Source organism: Hippopotamus amphibius, chromosome 14 (genome assembly GCF_030028045.1).
Source record: "Hippopotamus amphibius kiboko isolate mHipAmp2 chromosome 14, mHipAmp2.hap2, whole genome shotgun sequence".
NCBI lineage: Eukaryota > Metazoa > Chordata > Mammalia > Artiodactyla > Hippopotamidae > Hippopotamus > Hippopotamus amphibius.
The window spans coordinates 61,244,146-61,260,669 of record NC_080199.1 but is presented as its reverse complement, the minus strand read 5'-3'; the positions used below and the strand labels follow the sequence as shown (position 1 = coordinate 61,260,669).

Sequence of the window (16,524 nt, the reverse complement as noted above, 5' to 3'; positions counted from 1 at the left end):
TAGCTGGGATACCAGTTAGGAGGCTGCTACAACAATGCAAGTGAGAGTTAATGGTGGCTTGGACAGCAGTGGTATTAATGGAAGGCTTGAGAAGTAGTCGGATTCTAGATATATTTTGAAGGTGGAGTCAACAGAATTTGCTGATGGACTGGATATGCAAGAAGTTGTGGGATGTGAGCAACTGGAAAAGTATAGTTGATATTAAGTTTCCGGAGGAGCATGCTTGGGAAGGAGACTCAGGAGTTAAGTTCTGGATGCGGTAAGTGTGAAATGTCTATTGTATACAGGAGTGGAGATGCTGAATGGGTGCCGACCAGTTTAGATTCTGGGGCAGGAAAGAGCTGGGTTGGAGAGAGAGATGTGGCCATCACGATCATATCGATCATATCGATTGTGTTTAAAACTAAGAGGCCGAATGAGATCACCAAGGGCATGAGTGCCTTTAGAAAAAGGGAATGGTACAAAACCTGAATTTTGGTTGGGGAGATATGGAGAAATCAGCAAAGGAAACTAAAGAGATGCCAGAGAAAGGGGAGGGAAACCAGAGGAATGCAATATTCCAGAGACCTAGAGTAGAGAGTGCTTCAAAGGGATTGATCAAATACTGCTGATAATTCGGTAAAGAGTACTGAGACGTGAGCCTTTGGTTTAGCGATGTGGAGGTAAGAGGTGATTGTGATAAACGCGGTTTCAAAGAAATGTAGAGGGCTTGGGAGGATCACCGCTGTGGGTACTAAAATCCTGAAGAATTATTACTGGATGTATAGTGGGGAGTGCAACAGTGAACCAAGAACTAAAATCTCGAAGAAATGAGAGTGTATTCATCAGGGTAAAACTATTTGACAGTGAAGTGGTTTAAACAGTAAAAAGTTTGTTTCTTTTTCATACAGGTCCCAATGTGAAACGTCTAGGCTGGTGGGGTACCTCTGACATCCGGGGTCATCTAGGGATACAAGTTGCTTACAAGCAGTTGCTCTGTCAGGTTCTAGAGCATTGTCATGGTCAAAGAAAGAGCACTGAGTGATCTGCTGAGATGTCCTCTGTTTACCATTTACTGTCTTCATGGCGGCAATTTCTGTGATGTATCAATACTTCATTCTCTTTGGAGAAAATCTCCGAAACTTCAAGCCTATTCATGGGCCAGTTTCCGCAGTTCCTTATCCTGCCTAACATGTGAAGTTTCCTGTTAAACTCAGCAAGAGGTGGGAATTGGGGATGTGGATCAACAGCAGACAGGCTACAGACGTATTAAGGAGGAAAAAGAAAAGCAGATCTCTGTTCTAGGCTAGAGCGGAGAGGAAATGTGGTATTGTGGGAAAAATTCTGTACTTGGAGTCAGAAAGTCTAGATTTGGGTGCTAACTCCCTCACTTACTAGCTAAGATGATGAGTTGTCATTTCTATTAACTCAAAGGATGTTTCCTTATGTGTGTGAAAACCAATACCAGCTTCACTTAACACCTCAAGAGGGCCTTGTGAGGGTCAAATGAGGTAAGGCATGAGAAATTATGTTGTAAGTTGCTACATAAACACAAATTCTTATTTTTTTAGTCGTCATTTATGGCTTGACTAGTTTATTTCCTTCTGCAGGCATTAAATCTAGCAGCTTTCAAATTTGATCCACAGATGCTTGGGAGTTATGAGACCCTTTCAGGGGATCCACTGAGACCAAAACTATTTTCATAATAATACGAAGACTTTTTTTTTGGTTTGTTTTTATCTTGTGTTGATATCTGCACTGTTGATCAAAAGCTATGGTGGTTAAAACTTTTAGAACTTAGCAAGAATCAAGGTTGTGGCACAAAACCATAACAATAGTCATTAGTCATTTAATTCTTCACCATGACACACATGCTGCTATAAAAAAAAAAAGCACACGCCAATTTTACTTGAGAACATCCTTGATGAAGCAGTAAAATTATTAATTTCGTTAAAACTCAACCCACAAATATGTCTTTTTTAATATCCTGTGTGATGAAATGGATGTGTTCATCAAGTGCTTTTTGCTGCACTGGAAGAATGATGGTTGTCTTGAGGAAAAGCAATTGTAGGATTGAGCTGTGAGCTGAATTAGCTGCTTTTTTGGTGGCTCACCATTTTTATTTCAAGAAAGGACTGACAGACAAACTAGGATTTTCAGATTTGGGTATTTAGTGAACACTGGTGGACATAGTCTCAAAAATGAATGAAGTCAGCCTGTCACTTCAAGGTAAACAACTGATACTTTATTGCTAAAAATAGTACAATTCAAGCTTTCAAGTGAAAATTAGAATTTTGGAAAACTTCTTATCTGACACCCTGAGCTGGACAGTTTTTTAGTATTTAAAGGCTTTTCTGATGAAATAAGTGGTGATATTAACATATGTCATTGTAAAAATATTTCATAATGAGTATGTCAATGTTTGCAAATGCTACATAACTCAGTGAACCAAAACTTTTTTCAAATGATCAATACATACCGGTACAAAGTCAGGCATGGATAAAGATTCATTTGACATTCTCAATAGATAAATGGATTTCAAAATAACAGGCTGAAAAATTTGTTAATATAGTTTCAGATTCTACATTGCAGCACATCTTTAAGAAACTACCACTCGATGAGTTTCGATATAGTGTCAAAGGCAAATATCCATGATTATCTGAAAAGGCTCGTAAACTACTTTTAGAGCCTCTTTCCCAACTACATATCTGTACATACTTTCTTCATACACTGCAACCAAAATACATATTGCAGCAGACTGAATGCAGAAGAAGATATGAGAATCTTGCTGTTTAATGTCTTCTATTAAGCTAGATAGACAAAGAGATTTGCAAAAAATGTAAAATAATGCCACTCTTCTTACTAAGGTTTTTGTTTTGATAATAATTATTTTTCACAAAAAAAGTACACTGTTTATGTTAACCAGCAATAGGTCATTATAGTTATTTTTAAAGTAAATAAATCTAAATTTTCTCAGTTAAATTAAAATTAAGATGGTAAACATTGATAAATGTAACCACATAAACAAAGACTCTTTGGGATCCTCAATGACTTTAAGGGTCCAAAAGCATTCTGAGACCAAAAAGTTTGAGAATGGCTGGTTTAGTCTGCTATGCATAGCTAACCTAGATTCTTATAATGATTGTAAACTTACCTCCTTTGGAATTCTTAATCCTTATCAGGACCAGAGCCAAGGTGTCACAGTTCACACCAGCTGGCACTGCTACTATTCATAGAAGATGGAGCAGACATTGGGGCCTTTCCCTTCATTTCTGTATCCTTCACTTAAGGTTCAATGCGCCGAAGAGTACAACAGCCCTTGACCATGGCCAGTAAGTAGCCAAAGGGAAGCCATTCTTCATGTTAATGAGATGGATTTCAAATTTTAAAACAGCTGGAACTATCTTATGCAGTGATTTTAGATAAGCTTTCCTAAACAAAGAAATAATTTAAAGGCTCATTTAGAATAGGATTTAGGTACAATTTTGATATCCCACACTCCAGTGAGAATTAACTAAACCTCTTTTGTCCGTTTTTCAATTGAGCTGTTTGTCTTCTTTTTCCTTTTAGTGCACTAATTACACAAATGTGTTAGAGTTCTACAGGTCCATCTACAATAATTAAAATTAGATTTAAGGTCTGAATGGATTTATTTTCAAATGCCTGCCCACATCAACTGTTTAGGAAACAAATTAATTCATTTATCAAGTTAGATACAACCTCAGAAAGGTAACACAGAAAATGCAACAACTAATTCAGGCATATACTATCTTATATAGATTTGTCACAGAAATGATACTTCTGTTTCATTTGATGCATAAATTCTGTGAACAATTCCTGAGCAATATTTAGGGTGGCTGCAAACCATATCTTAACAATTTTTCACAATGCTTGGATAACACTTTGAAAGATGTTGGTTATAACGCTCTCACCCAAGGCTTTGTAATGCCATGATGAAGTGTTCTACTGTTCATCAGATTAAGCTTCATAAAATTCTTGCTCAGATAATTAAAAAGACAAGAAATTAAAACAAGTTTCCTTTACCAGTTTCAAGATAAAATTCTTAAACTCAAAATTGATACTACATTCAAATCAACAATCTGAAAATTATCCACGTGCCTGGCTAACCTGCTGTTAACTGTAGATTCATTTCATTAATTAAGCCATTGACTTATTCAGTGAACATTTACTGAGTGTCCAAAACATGTAGTGGACTGTTAAACGTCCTAGGGTAATGAAAAAGGTAGAACCCTCATGCTTATGTTCTATATGCTAAGCATAATCATGTGATTCCTAAGTGGCTTATTTATTTGGAAACTCAGGACCTACAAATAAGAGTCATGACAACAGGGACTTCCCTGGTGGTCCAGTGGTAAAGAGTCTGTCTTCCAGTGCAGGGGATGTGGGTTTGATCCCTGGTCAGGGAACTTAGATCCTGCATGCTGCATGGTGTGGCCAAAAAAAATAATAATGGTAATGACAACAATAATAAGTAATATATTTTGAGAGCTATGTGCCAGGCACTGTTCTAAATGCTAAATATTTGTGAATTTATTTGACCCTCAAGACAATCCTTTGAAATAGGCACTCAGCAATCATCCTCAGCTTGCCAATGAAGACACTGAGGCACAGAGAAGTTAATCTGTCCAGCATCATACGGGTTTTAATGGTAGAGTTGAGATTGTAGCCCAGATTGTCTGACTTTGTAGCCTGTGCTCTTCACTACCACACTGCTCTGCTTGGATGGGTACTGAATAAATAAATGAATGAATGAATGAGTGTCTAGTTTAGCCCTGGTACATAGTCAGGAATCGCATACCTAAACCTGGCTGGCAATCTTGCAAAGCACATCTCAACTATAAGGGGCTCCGCGTGTCACAAGAGACTAGCGTCCCAGCCAGAGGATGGACAATACACTCTACTTTCAGTTGACGCTGTCGAGTTTGCACAGGAAAGAGAACTCATTTTCTACATTCAACACCTATCTCTACCTCGGTGTGCCATTCTCCCTGGACTATGTCTCTCAGGAATGGGATATTTTTCTCTGCCAGATCACAGGGCAGCCTGGTCAGGAAAAAAAATGATCAGTTGTCTCATGTAATACTTTGGTGTAGCTTTTCTGAATTTGTTAAAGAAACAAATGAGAGCTAGAAGGAGTTTGGAAAGCCTTGGATTTGAGGGAACAACTTTAATTGTCCTGTGTTTGTTGTTGGGGGAATAAGGGATAATTTTGGGGGGTTTACAGAATGGGAGCACTTTAGTACTGGAAGGGACCCCAGAGGATACCTCGTCCATTCTCTCGTGTTACACATTAAGAATCTGAAGCATAAAGCGGTTACTTGACTGCCCCAAGGTTACACTGCTAGGTAATGGGACAAATCTTTTACAATGCCAGATCCTCCCCTCCCCTACATCTTAAAAAATCATCTTTTGCTCTTTGGAGCCCTAAGATAACTTAACAGAGGACAAAGATCACCATGGCAGGCACTCCCTTGGAAGATTTTATTTTTCTATAGTCAAAGAACCACACGAGAAATAGCCATTCTGGTGAGCTAAGCTGGTTTCAAAAGTGTACGTTTTTGACAAAGACATTCAGCTCGCAAGGAAATTCTCCTCCCAACACATTGCTGCACACTGTTCTAGTTTCAGCCTCTTCCTACTGCCACACCCTCATTATATCAGGGTGGTGGATGGAGGAAAGACAGATACACTTCTTGCTGTGACTTCCGCCATTCACCGTGTGTGTGTGTGTGTGTGTGTGTGTGTGTGTGTGTGTGTGTGTGTGTGTGTGTGTGTGTGTGTGTTGGGCAGGGGTTGGAAAGGAGGGAGACTGGATTCCCTTTTTTACCTGCTTGGGAATTTTTGCTATTGTATGCTCTTCACCACAAACTCACATTTCTGGTTTTACTAGTCATCTTGCTCCTTGGGTTTCTCTACTACATGAAAACAAAAATTAAATTGCTCTCATACTGACTAGGGGAAGGGCAAAGAGTGCTCAAGACAATGGGAGTAGAGTTATTTACAACAGGCAACTCTGCTTAATAACTAAACACAGAGAAACATAGCATTGTTGAATCTTGTAGTATCCTGGTACTAGTCTTCTCCTATTTCAGGGGAGAAACTAAAATATAATCCATTTTTCAACAGAGACCATCCTAATAGAAACAGATCTGGATTCCAGAACTATTTGTATTTTTTTTGACGTTCCTTCACAATATGGTTAACATTTGTTGAGCACTTATTCCAGCCACTATTTCAAGTACTTTTACCCAATTTAACTCATTTCATTTGCATGATGACTTTAGGGCTGGTATTGATGTACATCTGTTTTAAAGGTAGAGAAAATGAGGCATGAAAAGTTGAAGAAACCTTTCCCAAAGTCATAGAGCAGGTAAGTGATAAAGCCAGGCTTTGGGTCCAGGTAGTCTAGTTCTACCTTCCACCTTCTTATCCCCCTGCTAGATGCACTGTACAATGGTGTCCTTTTCATCATATCACACGTGTGATTAGTGTACTGATGTACTGATTAGCGTACTGAATGTTCTGATGACAAATTGAAGTTATGGAGTAATTACAGTTCAGGCAGACAAAAATGGAGTCGGGCAGCCAGTTTTTCCAGTTCACAGAGTCTTTTCTCTGTTCCCATTCTGCTGTTGAGCCCATCACTGAGCGCTCTTATTTCAGTTATTGTATTTTTCATTCCTAAAACCTCCATTTGTTTCTTCCTTTTGTCTCTAACAGTTTGCTGAGGTTTTCAATTTTTTCATCTGTTTCAAGCATGTCTATAATTGCTCATTGAAGCATTTTTACCATGGCTGCTTTAAAGCCTTGGTCAGGTAATTTTTAACATCTGTATCATCTTTGTGTTGGCATGTATTGTTTGTCTTTTTTCATTCAGTTTGAGGTTTTTTTGATTCTTCATATGATGAATGATTTTGTATTGAAATTTGGACATTTTATATTATGTTATTAGATTTTGGATTTTATTTAAACCTTGTTTTACCTGGCCTTTCTTTCTTTCTTTCTTTTTTTTTTTTTTTTGACACTGCTCTGTCAGGGAAAAGGGGGAGTGCTGCCTAGATACTGCCAGGTAGAGGTAGAAGACAGGTTCTCCTCTTGGCCTTCACTGACCCCCAAGGTGGGGAGCTCCTTATTATTGCTGGGTGGGAATGGGAGTCCTGGTTTCCACTGACACCCTAGTGGAGCTGGTTTTGTTACCAGTCCACAATGGTGAAAGTATTGACTCTCCATCAGGCCTCTTCTGATAGCACCCCAGTGGGGAAGGGGAGAAGCACCCCATTACTTCTGGGTTGGGGCGGAAGTCCAGGTTCCCCATATGGTCTCCACTGACACTGAGGGATGAGAGGCGCTCAATGTCAGTCAGCGGAGATAAAGTTCTCAGTGTCCTTCCTTGACACCACCCTTAGTGGGGTGCTGGAGTACCTAGCTGCAGTCTTGGAAGGATGGAATTCTTAATGCCCCGCTCAGACTTTGTTGGCATTGGTGGAAGTGGGGCCACCATTTTACTTGTGATGTTTGGCCAGAGTAGAATGTTGTTGTCTGAAAATTTTCTGTCTTGTTAGGCTGTACATTTCCTAGTCTTTCAGCTACAGAGAGCCAGCTTTGCTGGGGGTCTGCACCCCACGGCATTTCTGGCTTGCTAGCTTCTTTAGCACCAATTTGGGATATCCAGGGCGGAAGGGAAACCCCAGGGAACCTCACCACCATGCTGTTCCTTGGTTCCAGAGGTTCCTAGCTTTTCCTCTCCTCCTATCAGAGTCTTGCTCTGATGGTTTCATATATAATATCTACAGTTTTTAGTTGTACTAAGTGGGAGGAATAGGAAAAGTACATCTGCTCTGTATTCCCCACTGTTACTTATTTTGTTGTTCAAATTGTCTCATAAGTGGCCACTGGGAGACTCCTCAAATTGGCTTCTGTCTATTTCTGATGCATCTCCACCATTCTTTGAATACATCCTAACTTTCTGGGCTAATAAAATATTCCAGGCTCATCTTGTACTTTCCCTGCCCAATCCTGTAAGCAGCGATTTCTCTAAGAAGCTCTAGTTCCTTCTCGTGGAGAAGGGTGGTTATATACGGGCACCAGATGTGCTTATTGCTCTCGGGGGTTGCTGCTCCCAGGCCTTCTCAGTGGACAGAGCACAAGCACATATTTATATCTGTGATGGTTAATATCATGTGACAACTTGACTGGGCCATGGTGCCCAGATATTTGGTCAAACATTATTGTAGATGTGTCTACGAGGGTGTTTTTATATGAGATTTACATTTAAATCAGTGGACTGTGAGTAAGACAGATTGTCCTCCATAGTGTGGGCGGGCCTTGCCCAATCACCTGAAGGCCTGACTAGAACAAAAGACTCACCTCTCCCAAGAAAGAGGAAATTCTCCAGCCCGATGGACTTGGGACTTGAATGAACATTAGCTCTCCCCTGGGTTTCCTGCCTGATGGCCTTTGGACTTGAACCACATCAGCTCTTCCCTGGGTTTCCTGCCTGATGACTCACCCTATAGATTAATTAATTTATTTTTGGCTGCATCGGGTCTTAGTTGCGGCACCCGGGATCTTGAGGCATGTGGCATCTTTCATTGCAGTGTGTGGGCTTCTCTTTGTTGTGGCGTGCGGGTTTTCTCTCTAGTTGTGGTGCGCAGGCTCCAGGGTGAGTGGGCTCTGTAGCTGTGGTGCGTGGGTTCCAGGGTGCGTAGGCTCTGTAGTTTGCAGCACGCAGGCTCTCTAGTTGAGGCGCCACTCAAGCTCAGTAGTTGTGGCCCGCGGGTTTAGTTGCCCTGCAGCATGTGGGATCTTAGTTCCCTGACCAGGGATCAGACCCGTGTCCCCTGCATTGGAAGGCAGATTCTTTACCACTGGACGACCAGGGAAGTCCTACCCTATAGATTTTGGATTTGCCAGCCTCCGTAATTGAATGAGCTAATTTCTCAAAAGGAGTCTCTCTCTCTATATATTCATTTCCTCTGGATTTTGTTTCTCTGGAGAATCCTATACAATATTTATATTTATTTATCTATATCTACATATTGGAAACCATGAGTTTATACTAATACTTAATTCCAACTGAGAGAAAATTCTTTCTATACTTTAACTTCCTTCTTTGATAGAGAGAAACCTGGCTCTCGCTATTCTTAATATAGTCACTTATTTGCTCAATTTCCTCTTACAACAAGTTTGTGAGAGATGGTAGAATATATTTTGCTAATTTTCCAACAGGCGGAAGTGAAGTGTGTTGAGGACGGAGTCACTTCCCTTTCTAATTCTCACAAGGGACTGTACAGACTTGGGTGGTGCTGGTTCTACCTCAAGGGAGATGCTCTGGGAGAGCAGCTGGGAAGCTGCAGGGCTGCTGGGGGCACAGCACACGTCACTGGGGGATTTAAAAGCTGAGTCATGAAAACCGGCAATAATGATTACAGCTTATATCTGTCTAAAATTTAAAGAGCTTTCACATACTTATCTTAGTTGTTCCTAACTACATTTACCTTCCATACTTTGTAACTTATATGGCAAAAAGTACTTTGCAGATGTGATTAAACTAAGCTTTTGAGATAAGGATATCATTCTGGATTACAGTTGGCCCTGAATGTACATGTATCTTTATAAGAAAAAAGCAGAAGGAGGTTTGACATAGATAGAAGAGAAGGAGGCAGAGGTTGAAGTAACATGGCTATGGCTACGGAGTGCCAGTATCCACTGGAAGCTGGAAAAGTCAAGGAATAGATTTTCCCCTAAACTTCCAGATGGAACACGTTCCTGCTGACACCTTCACTGTGGCCCAGAGATAATGATCTTGGACTTATGGTTTCAGAACTGAGAGAGGATAAATTTCTGTTGTTTTAAAGCCACCTAGTTTGTTATAGCAGCTATTGGAAATGAACACACCCACTTTTACAAATGTAGAACCTGAAACTCAGAGAGCGTAAACAACTTGTTTAAGACTGTACTGCTAGCAGGTAGCAGAACTGGAACTCAAATCCAGGTCTATTGACTCTAAATCCAATGTTCGTCCGTGGTGGCTGCCTCGTATCTTACTGAGCCCCTTCCCTCCAGTGAGACAGAGCGGATTGTAGAAAGAGCAAGACAGAAGCCGGTGTCATCTTTGGGTGCTTATCAGAAACATTAGGGGAACTTTTACAAAATACCACTCTAGGACCCACCCTAGACAACTGAATCACACTCTTTGGTGGTGGGGCCCAATTAAAGGTATTGTTAAAAGCTCTCCAGGCGATGCTAGGGTGCAGCCAAGGTTGAGAACCAGTGGTGCAGTGATTCCAAGTTCATTCCGTATATTCACGTGTATGAAAATATGTGTATATTTTTCTACATTTGAATTTGAGTTCTATTATTAACTCTTACTACATCAAGTGCCAGAAACTTAACCTTTGTTAAATTAGGATCTCCCTGCCTCTGTCCTCTTTAGATCCAGGAGATACATGCAGGACAGATCAGCAGGGAACATCCAGTCCTTGGCAGATACTTAACTAAGCTGGCATATATTGATATACCCTCTTCCTCCATGCCCTGGGTCACGTCTCCTTACAGGTCTATCCTTTCTTGTTCTGGCCGGCTGGCTGTCCGTGCTTGTGGACATAACCCTCCAGGGTTCTGAAAGCCCTTGCAGAATTTCCCAGATCCTGGGAATATGATTCAGCTCCATCTGCAGGGGTGCACTAGCCTGCCAGAGATTTCCACCTCTGTGCCATCCCTGTACTCAAGGGATTTTGGGTCTCCCTCCAATGCTCCTTGTTTTAGATTCCTGAGTCTCTACGGGAGTGGAATTGCCTTTTGTCTTGGAGACAATGGCCTCGGCAAGTATATAGCAAGGGGACCTTCCTCAAGGAAACACCAGAGAGTGTCTGGCTTCCCTTCTACTCTCGGGTCCATTTTTCTCTACGGGCAAGGTAATTCCAATTCTATTTCTGAGCCATAAACTTTCCTTGAGTCCAACTGGACTTTGACGTAAAGTTCAGTCTCTCGCAATTCAAAGCTCTTGAAGTTGCAATTCCAAACCCGTCCTCTGCTGGCCTGCACTATCGTTTTTTTCTTTAAGTGATTAATACTTTTATCTAAATGGTATGAAAGGTAAAGGATTAAAGAAAAGAAGAGGATATGAATCTCAGTTGTTGTCTCAAATTCTCATCCTGCCACCCAGAACTGGGTTCAAATATTGTGCTGGAGGAGCCAAGTAAAAGCTGTGACATTGGCCAAGTTACTTATTGTTTCTGAGCCTCAGTTTTCCCTTCTGTAAAATGCAGGATTTGTTGTGAGGATTAATGTGCAAATGTATGTTTCTCTCTCTGCTGCCACTGCCATTCGAGGGTGGGCTAGATGAGGTTTCTCCTTCTACCATTTCTGAGACTTCAAGAGAACTAACAGAAATCTTGTGTAAACATCCAGCTGTCCCATGTTGTGTTACTGATCTTCCTTCAATCCCAAGCTTTAGTTCAAGAGACTGTGTATATCTGGTTAGTTTCTTTCTCTTGCAGAGGTTGGATGCATAAAATGGAGCAAGATGAAAACCAGAGAATTCTGAAAATGTCTCATGGCAAAATAGAGGAGAGGGGGAAAAAAAGAAAAAAGAAAGAAAATGTATGAAAGAACCTGGCACTAAAAACTAAGTGTTCAGTAGATGGCTATTATTCATCTCCGCCCTCAGAAGTTTGGGGTAAGCAGATTTACTGCAAGCTGTTTCTATAGCACTTTGTAATTCTATTAGTTTTACAGTTAACAAGAGGGCAATTTAGCTAAGCCTTTGCTCTAGGCATTGAAATCTGGAGAGTATAAAACTTTAATGTTTTTAAAAAACTGGGAAAATTTTAATTAAAAAATTAAAATTAAATTTCCCTCAGGAAATTTCTTTTGCCTTCTTTCCTGCATACCATCCTACCATTAATCTTCCAGTAGAAGGAAGAGAGAGACAAAGTGGGAGACTAAAGATTAAGGTTAGGAATGCCATTGTACCTGAAGAACAATTCTTTCTTTCCCCTCTTCCTCAAGGATTCTCCTTCCTAACTCTCCCAACTTAAAAAAAAAAAAAAGGCAAACCAAAACTTGTGTCTATTTTACTTAATCACATTCAGTTATCCTCTACTGCTCATTACTAGTTTCTGAGATCCTTGTAGATAAGGACTATACAAGTTTTTGCTGTGAAAAAAGTACTTTCTTGATAAAGCAATTTCATTTTTTAAGGCTGGTTGGGTAGTCGTGGTGAAGCACTTAGCTGGTAGGAGGCCAGTCATCATCGTACCTACTTAGTTCTTTAATGAGGTATCAAGAGGTACAGAGCTCTGAGCACAGCCAAGAAGTGCTGTGAGAGGAGTTTGCCCCCACTCACCTTGCCTAGGCTTCCAAAGGAGCTGCGCCCCATGGGACCTGCGTATTCTCTTTCTCAGTCCTGCTCCTATTCTGTACTTTTGCTGTTGCTGTTCTTGTTTTTGAGCCAGCATTGCAGAGGGCATGGCAGTGGAGATGTTTTCTTTAATGAATCACCTATGACCGACTTGAAGCTTGTGAAGCAAAGTTATATCCTAGCAGGGCTATAGTATTACATCTTATTTTAGTATGCTGACTTATTCTGGGTTTACCCAGGTGCTCTTTAAATAACTGGCCTTGGACTCAGATGGTTGGTGGTACTTGGTAGCTCAATTACTGTGTCTACTATCAACTGAAAAGAGCTGGCTTGCCCGGAGCAACTAAGCCTGTGCACCACAACTACTGAGCCTGTGCTCCAGAGCACATGAGCCCCAACTACTGAAGCCCGCACGCCCTAGAGCCCGTGCTCCGTAACAAGAAAAGCCACCACACAGAGAAGTGTATGCACTGCAATGAAAAAAGAAAAAAAAAAAAAGAGCTGGCTTGAAAATGAGTATGTTCCATTTGTATCTGATGGGATACGTGTTGCTAACAGAAACTGGTAGGTCTCAATGCCCAGTTTTGGGAGACGATCCAGATTTTATTTAATTGGTTAGGTTTGGCAGTAGAAAAGTGGAGCAAGAGACATATGAACTACTAATGTCTATTCCTCCCCCCGCCCCGTTTCTAACTGCACAGAGTATCAATTAGTAATGAAAGGAGCCTTGAGGTCAGTCCCCCATGAGTGTCAATGAAACAATAAAGTCCTTAAGAACTTAAGAGATTTGGGGGGCTGCACAAAGCTCCTTTCCATTCTCTAATTCAATTGGTTGCTTGTTTTAGATTCGCTTTTTCTTTACACAGCGCTGCTCTGTGGACTGGGTCACTGTGCATCAGAGGTAGGTGCCAGAGCCTGGCTAATGCCTGTCAGCAATGCCCACTTACTCTTAGGTTAAGATCTTGCCCACAGAAATCGTTTCGACACGTTTCAAAGCTCACTGCTCAGAGCAGAATAGGCACCAGTCACTTGTCCAGTGGTTAACACTTTGGTGGGGCCACATGTCATCTCAGGGCTTTCCATGCACAGTGTGTGCATCTATATATACATCTATATTCATACAGAATTCTGAGAAATACAGATGTCCTGACTCCACTCCTTAGACAGGGTCCGGTGAAAGTGTTTTTCAAAAAAGCTCCTCAGGTGATTCCGACATGCAGTCTGGATTGGTTTTGTGGACCAGAAATGTTGCCTGCCATTCCAGTAAACAAAGAATGTTGCCCCCTCCAGCTTCCACTTCTACAAGGATCAAGCGACCAGCCACACAGTACCCCTTCTTTCCCCATGGTGTGCCCAGAGGGGAATTCAGGATGGAGAAAAACGGGAAGCATTCAGTGCTCTGGATATTGGCCCTAGATAGTTAAGATGCATGTCTAAGGAATAATTTCAATGAACCCAGATCCTTGCATCTTTCCATACCTAGAAGAAAGCACTAAAATCATTAACTTGAGATGTCTGTTCTTTGTCATTAGCAATGATCCTTTCGTGTTCCACAGGTTTGTTTTTTTCCCCCCAGCAAAAAACTCCTTTACATCCAGGCTCCTCCCTTACCTTTTAGGAGCAGTTCCTCAGAGATATCTGAGATGCTGTCTCCCGGCTATAATCTTCAGTAACTGTTGCAGAAAAAAACTGATCCCACGAGAAACCAAGCACAACACTCGGCGAGTTGGAGAACTCAGGTTTATTAAGCCGGCGGACCCAGATGAGCTAACGCTCCAAAATTCTGGGGCCCCGTTTCAGGGGAGTCTTCTCCTTATATATGTTAAAACATACAGCTATAATTGGTACAAACTGATTGGCTACAAACTACTATAGGTCACGGGCAGTTACAAAGCACGGGAGTTGCCATGCGTTACCCACATAGTAGGGGGTCCTAACAGGAACTTGTAGGAGCCGGACATTCCATTCCTATCAGGACTAAGGTCACAATTTGCATTCTCACATTGGTTGCAGGTTGAAGTTAATGGTCACTTAACAAGTCTATGTGCAGCAAAGGGTCTCAAAGGCTTGGGGTGGGTGCCTGAGAGCGAGACATTCTTCCCTTATCTGATCACTCTTAGTAATTCATTTTACTGTTTAACTGAGAGTGGCGAGCAGGCCTTTGCAAGATAGAGGAGAGTAAGCAATTACAAGCATGGAAGTTTCAATTTCCTCATCATAACTAGTGGCTGACCGTCTTCTCTTTGAGGGCAGAACCGCTCTGTTGTACTCACTGCTGTATCCCAAAGCTCAACTGCAGTGTTTGGCACAAAACAGACATGCAGTTCTTATTTTCTGAATGAACCCCATCTTACAGATGAAGTACCTGAGGCACAGAGACGTTAAGATCACACAAGTGGTGGCGCTGGTCGTCTCTCCACTACTTTTCGCTCGGAAAACTTCGGGTTGCTAAGCGATGGTCGCAGGGCGGAGGTTGAGCCTGCGGTGTCCAGTTACAAAGGTCAAAGTTTGCTCTACGCCGGGCAAGTCCACAGTCTCAGGAGCAATTCCTGCTTTGCCTGCCGGGCGACTCGCCACCGCGGAGTTAACCCGAGACTCCGCCCCATGGGCGGGGCCAGGGGCGGTGCGCGCGTCGCGAGCCGAGGCGCCGCAGGCCACATTGAGCTTCTGCGCCTGCGCGCGGCGCCCAGGGGACTGGGTCGGACTCAGAAATGGCGGCCTCCGTGTTCTACAGCCGGCTGTTGGCTGCCGCCACCCTTAGGAGTCACCGGCCCCGGACGGCGCTGCGGGACGCCACCCAGGTATTGCGGCCCAGTCCGCTCTCGCTTTGAGGGTCGGCAGGAGAAAGGCGAGGTTGGGGGACTGGCTCCTGTGGGCGAGGTGTGAGGGGTTCCGGGGCCTGGCTCGGGGTCACTCCGCAGTCTGTGACATTGGGTGACAGGGGGTGCCCCGCCGCGCCGGCGGGCGGTGTGCCCGGGAGTGCTGCCCGCCTGGACTGCGAGCGGGCTCATGTTCTCTCCTTTCTGCTCCAGCCTGAAGTCTGCGAGGAGCTCAGGCAGTCTGGCTAGGGCTGCTCACCCAGTTATTGAGGGGGCGGCGAGGAGGCAGGATGGGCTCCGAATGGAGCGGCGGGGGCCGCCCACTCTCTCCCGCGGCTCCCGCACCCGGCGCGGTGGGCCGAGGCTTCCGCGGCCCCTCATTGGGGAGAGGGAAATGCCCTTCAGATGTACTTTTGTGTCTTTTGGAAGCTGTCATCCGTAGGAATGGCTTCACGAAACCAGCAGGGCTTGCTGACTGGCCTGTACTGGGACGAGGGGGGGAAGTTTCCCATCTTCTCCAAGTAGTCGTGTACTGTTCTGTTTAACAGTGGTAATGAGATTTCTGCATAGACTATAGCATAAGAGCCGCAGGGGTGTGTGTGTGTGTGTGTGCGCGCGCGCGTGTGTGTGTGCGTGTGTGTGTGTGTGTGTGTGTGTGTAAGTAACGGACAGGGGCTTACCAAACACTGACAGGGGTTGAGGATTTATTTGCAGGGCGCCAAGCAAGGGAGTGTGAGACATATCACAGATCCACTACAACTTGGTCTTTGAGTTACGTGTTGTTTTCATAGGGGAAGAACAAAGAAGCTGGGGACTAATCATTAGCTTGTGTATGTTCTGTGACATTTCTTAATTCTAGTTTCAGGGGGTCAGGTTGTCTCCTGTTTATGATTCTCTGGCCAAATGGTCCATGGCTAGAGGGCCTATTAGCTCATCTTGCCCTGCAGAAACAACCTGATTTTGTACTTTAATAATGGTGTCTGTAATAGCAATTTTGGTACATTAATGATGTTATCAACACAGCAGTTTTAGTCATCTGACTCTGGTTGCTTAGTGTTCAGTTAGCACAGGGTCGAGGTTGGAGGGGACAAGAAAGGGAATAAAGTTTGGGTAGAGAGATTAATCGTAAGTTCAGTGAGGGAACTTGGTTGTAGGAGGGCTGGGTTGGAGTGTTTATTGTATGCCAGGAACTGTGCCAAGCATTTTACATGTAGTCTTTCATTAGGCTTTTCAGCAACACTGAATGTAAGTCATTAATCTCCATATCATTGATGGAGAAATTGTGGCTAAGAGAATGGGTAATTTGGTTTAGGTCATCAAGCAGGTGAGGTCAGAGCTGAG

The 16,524-nt window shown here is 42.9% G+C and overlaps 2 protein-coding genes across 5 annotated transcripts in view; one reads left to right on the top strand and one right to left on the bottom strand.

Moving 5' to 3' along the window:
- NUDT15 (nudix hydrolase 15) overlaps positions 1–14,903 on the bottom strand; it is a 54,841-nt gene extending 39,938 nt beyond the window's left edge. The window contains exon 1 of one of the 2 annotated variants that reach the window (XM_057707282.1): positions 14,730–14,903. Coding sequence is in view for 1 of the 2 variants with exons in the window: in XM_057707283.1 (XP_057563266.1) it covers positions 8,368–8,424 (57 nt within the window). In the remaining variant the exon portion in view is untranslated. Of the gene's footprint in view, positions 1–8,367; positions 8,442–14,729 lie in introns of those variants that run through there. The other variant, XM_057707283.1, reaches the window with a different exon arrangement.
- A 142-nt stretch (positions 14,904–15,045) lies between these two features.
- SUCLA2 (succinate-CoA ligase ADP-forming subunit beta) overlaps positions 15,046–16,524 on the top strand; it is a 45,563-nt gene continuing 44,084 nt past the window's right edge. For 2 of the 3 annotated variants that reach the window (XR_009049012.1, XR_009049013.1), the window contains exon 1: positions 15,047–15,165. Coding sequence is in view for 1 of the 3 variants with exons in the window: in XM_057707443.1 (XP_057563426.1) it covers positions 15,076–15,165 (90 nt within the window). In the remaining 2 variants the exon portion in view is untranslated. Of the gene's footprint in view, positions 15,166–16,524 lie in introns of all 3 variants that reach the window. The other variant, XM_057707443.1, reaches the window with a different exon arrangement.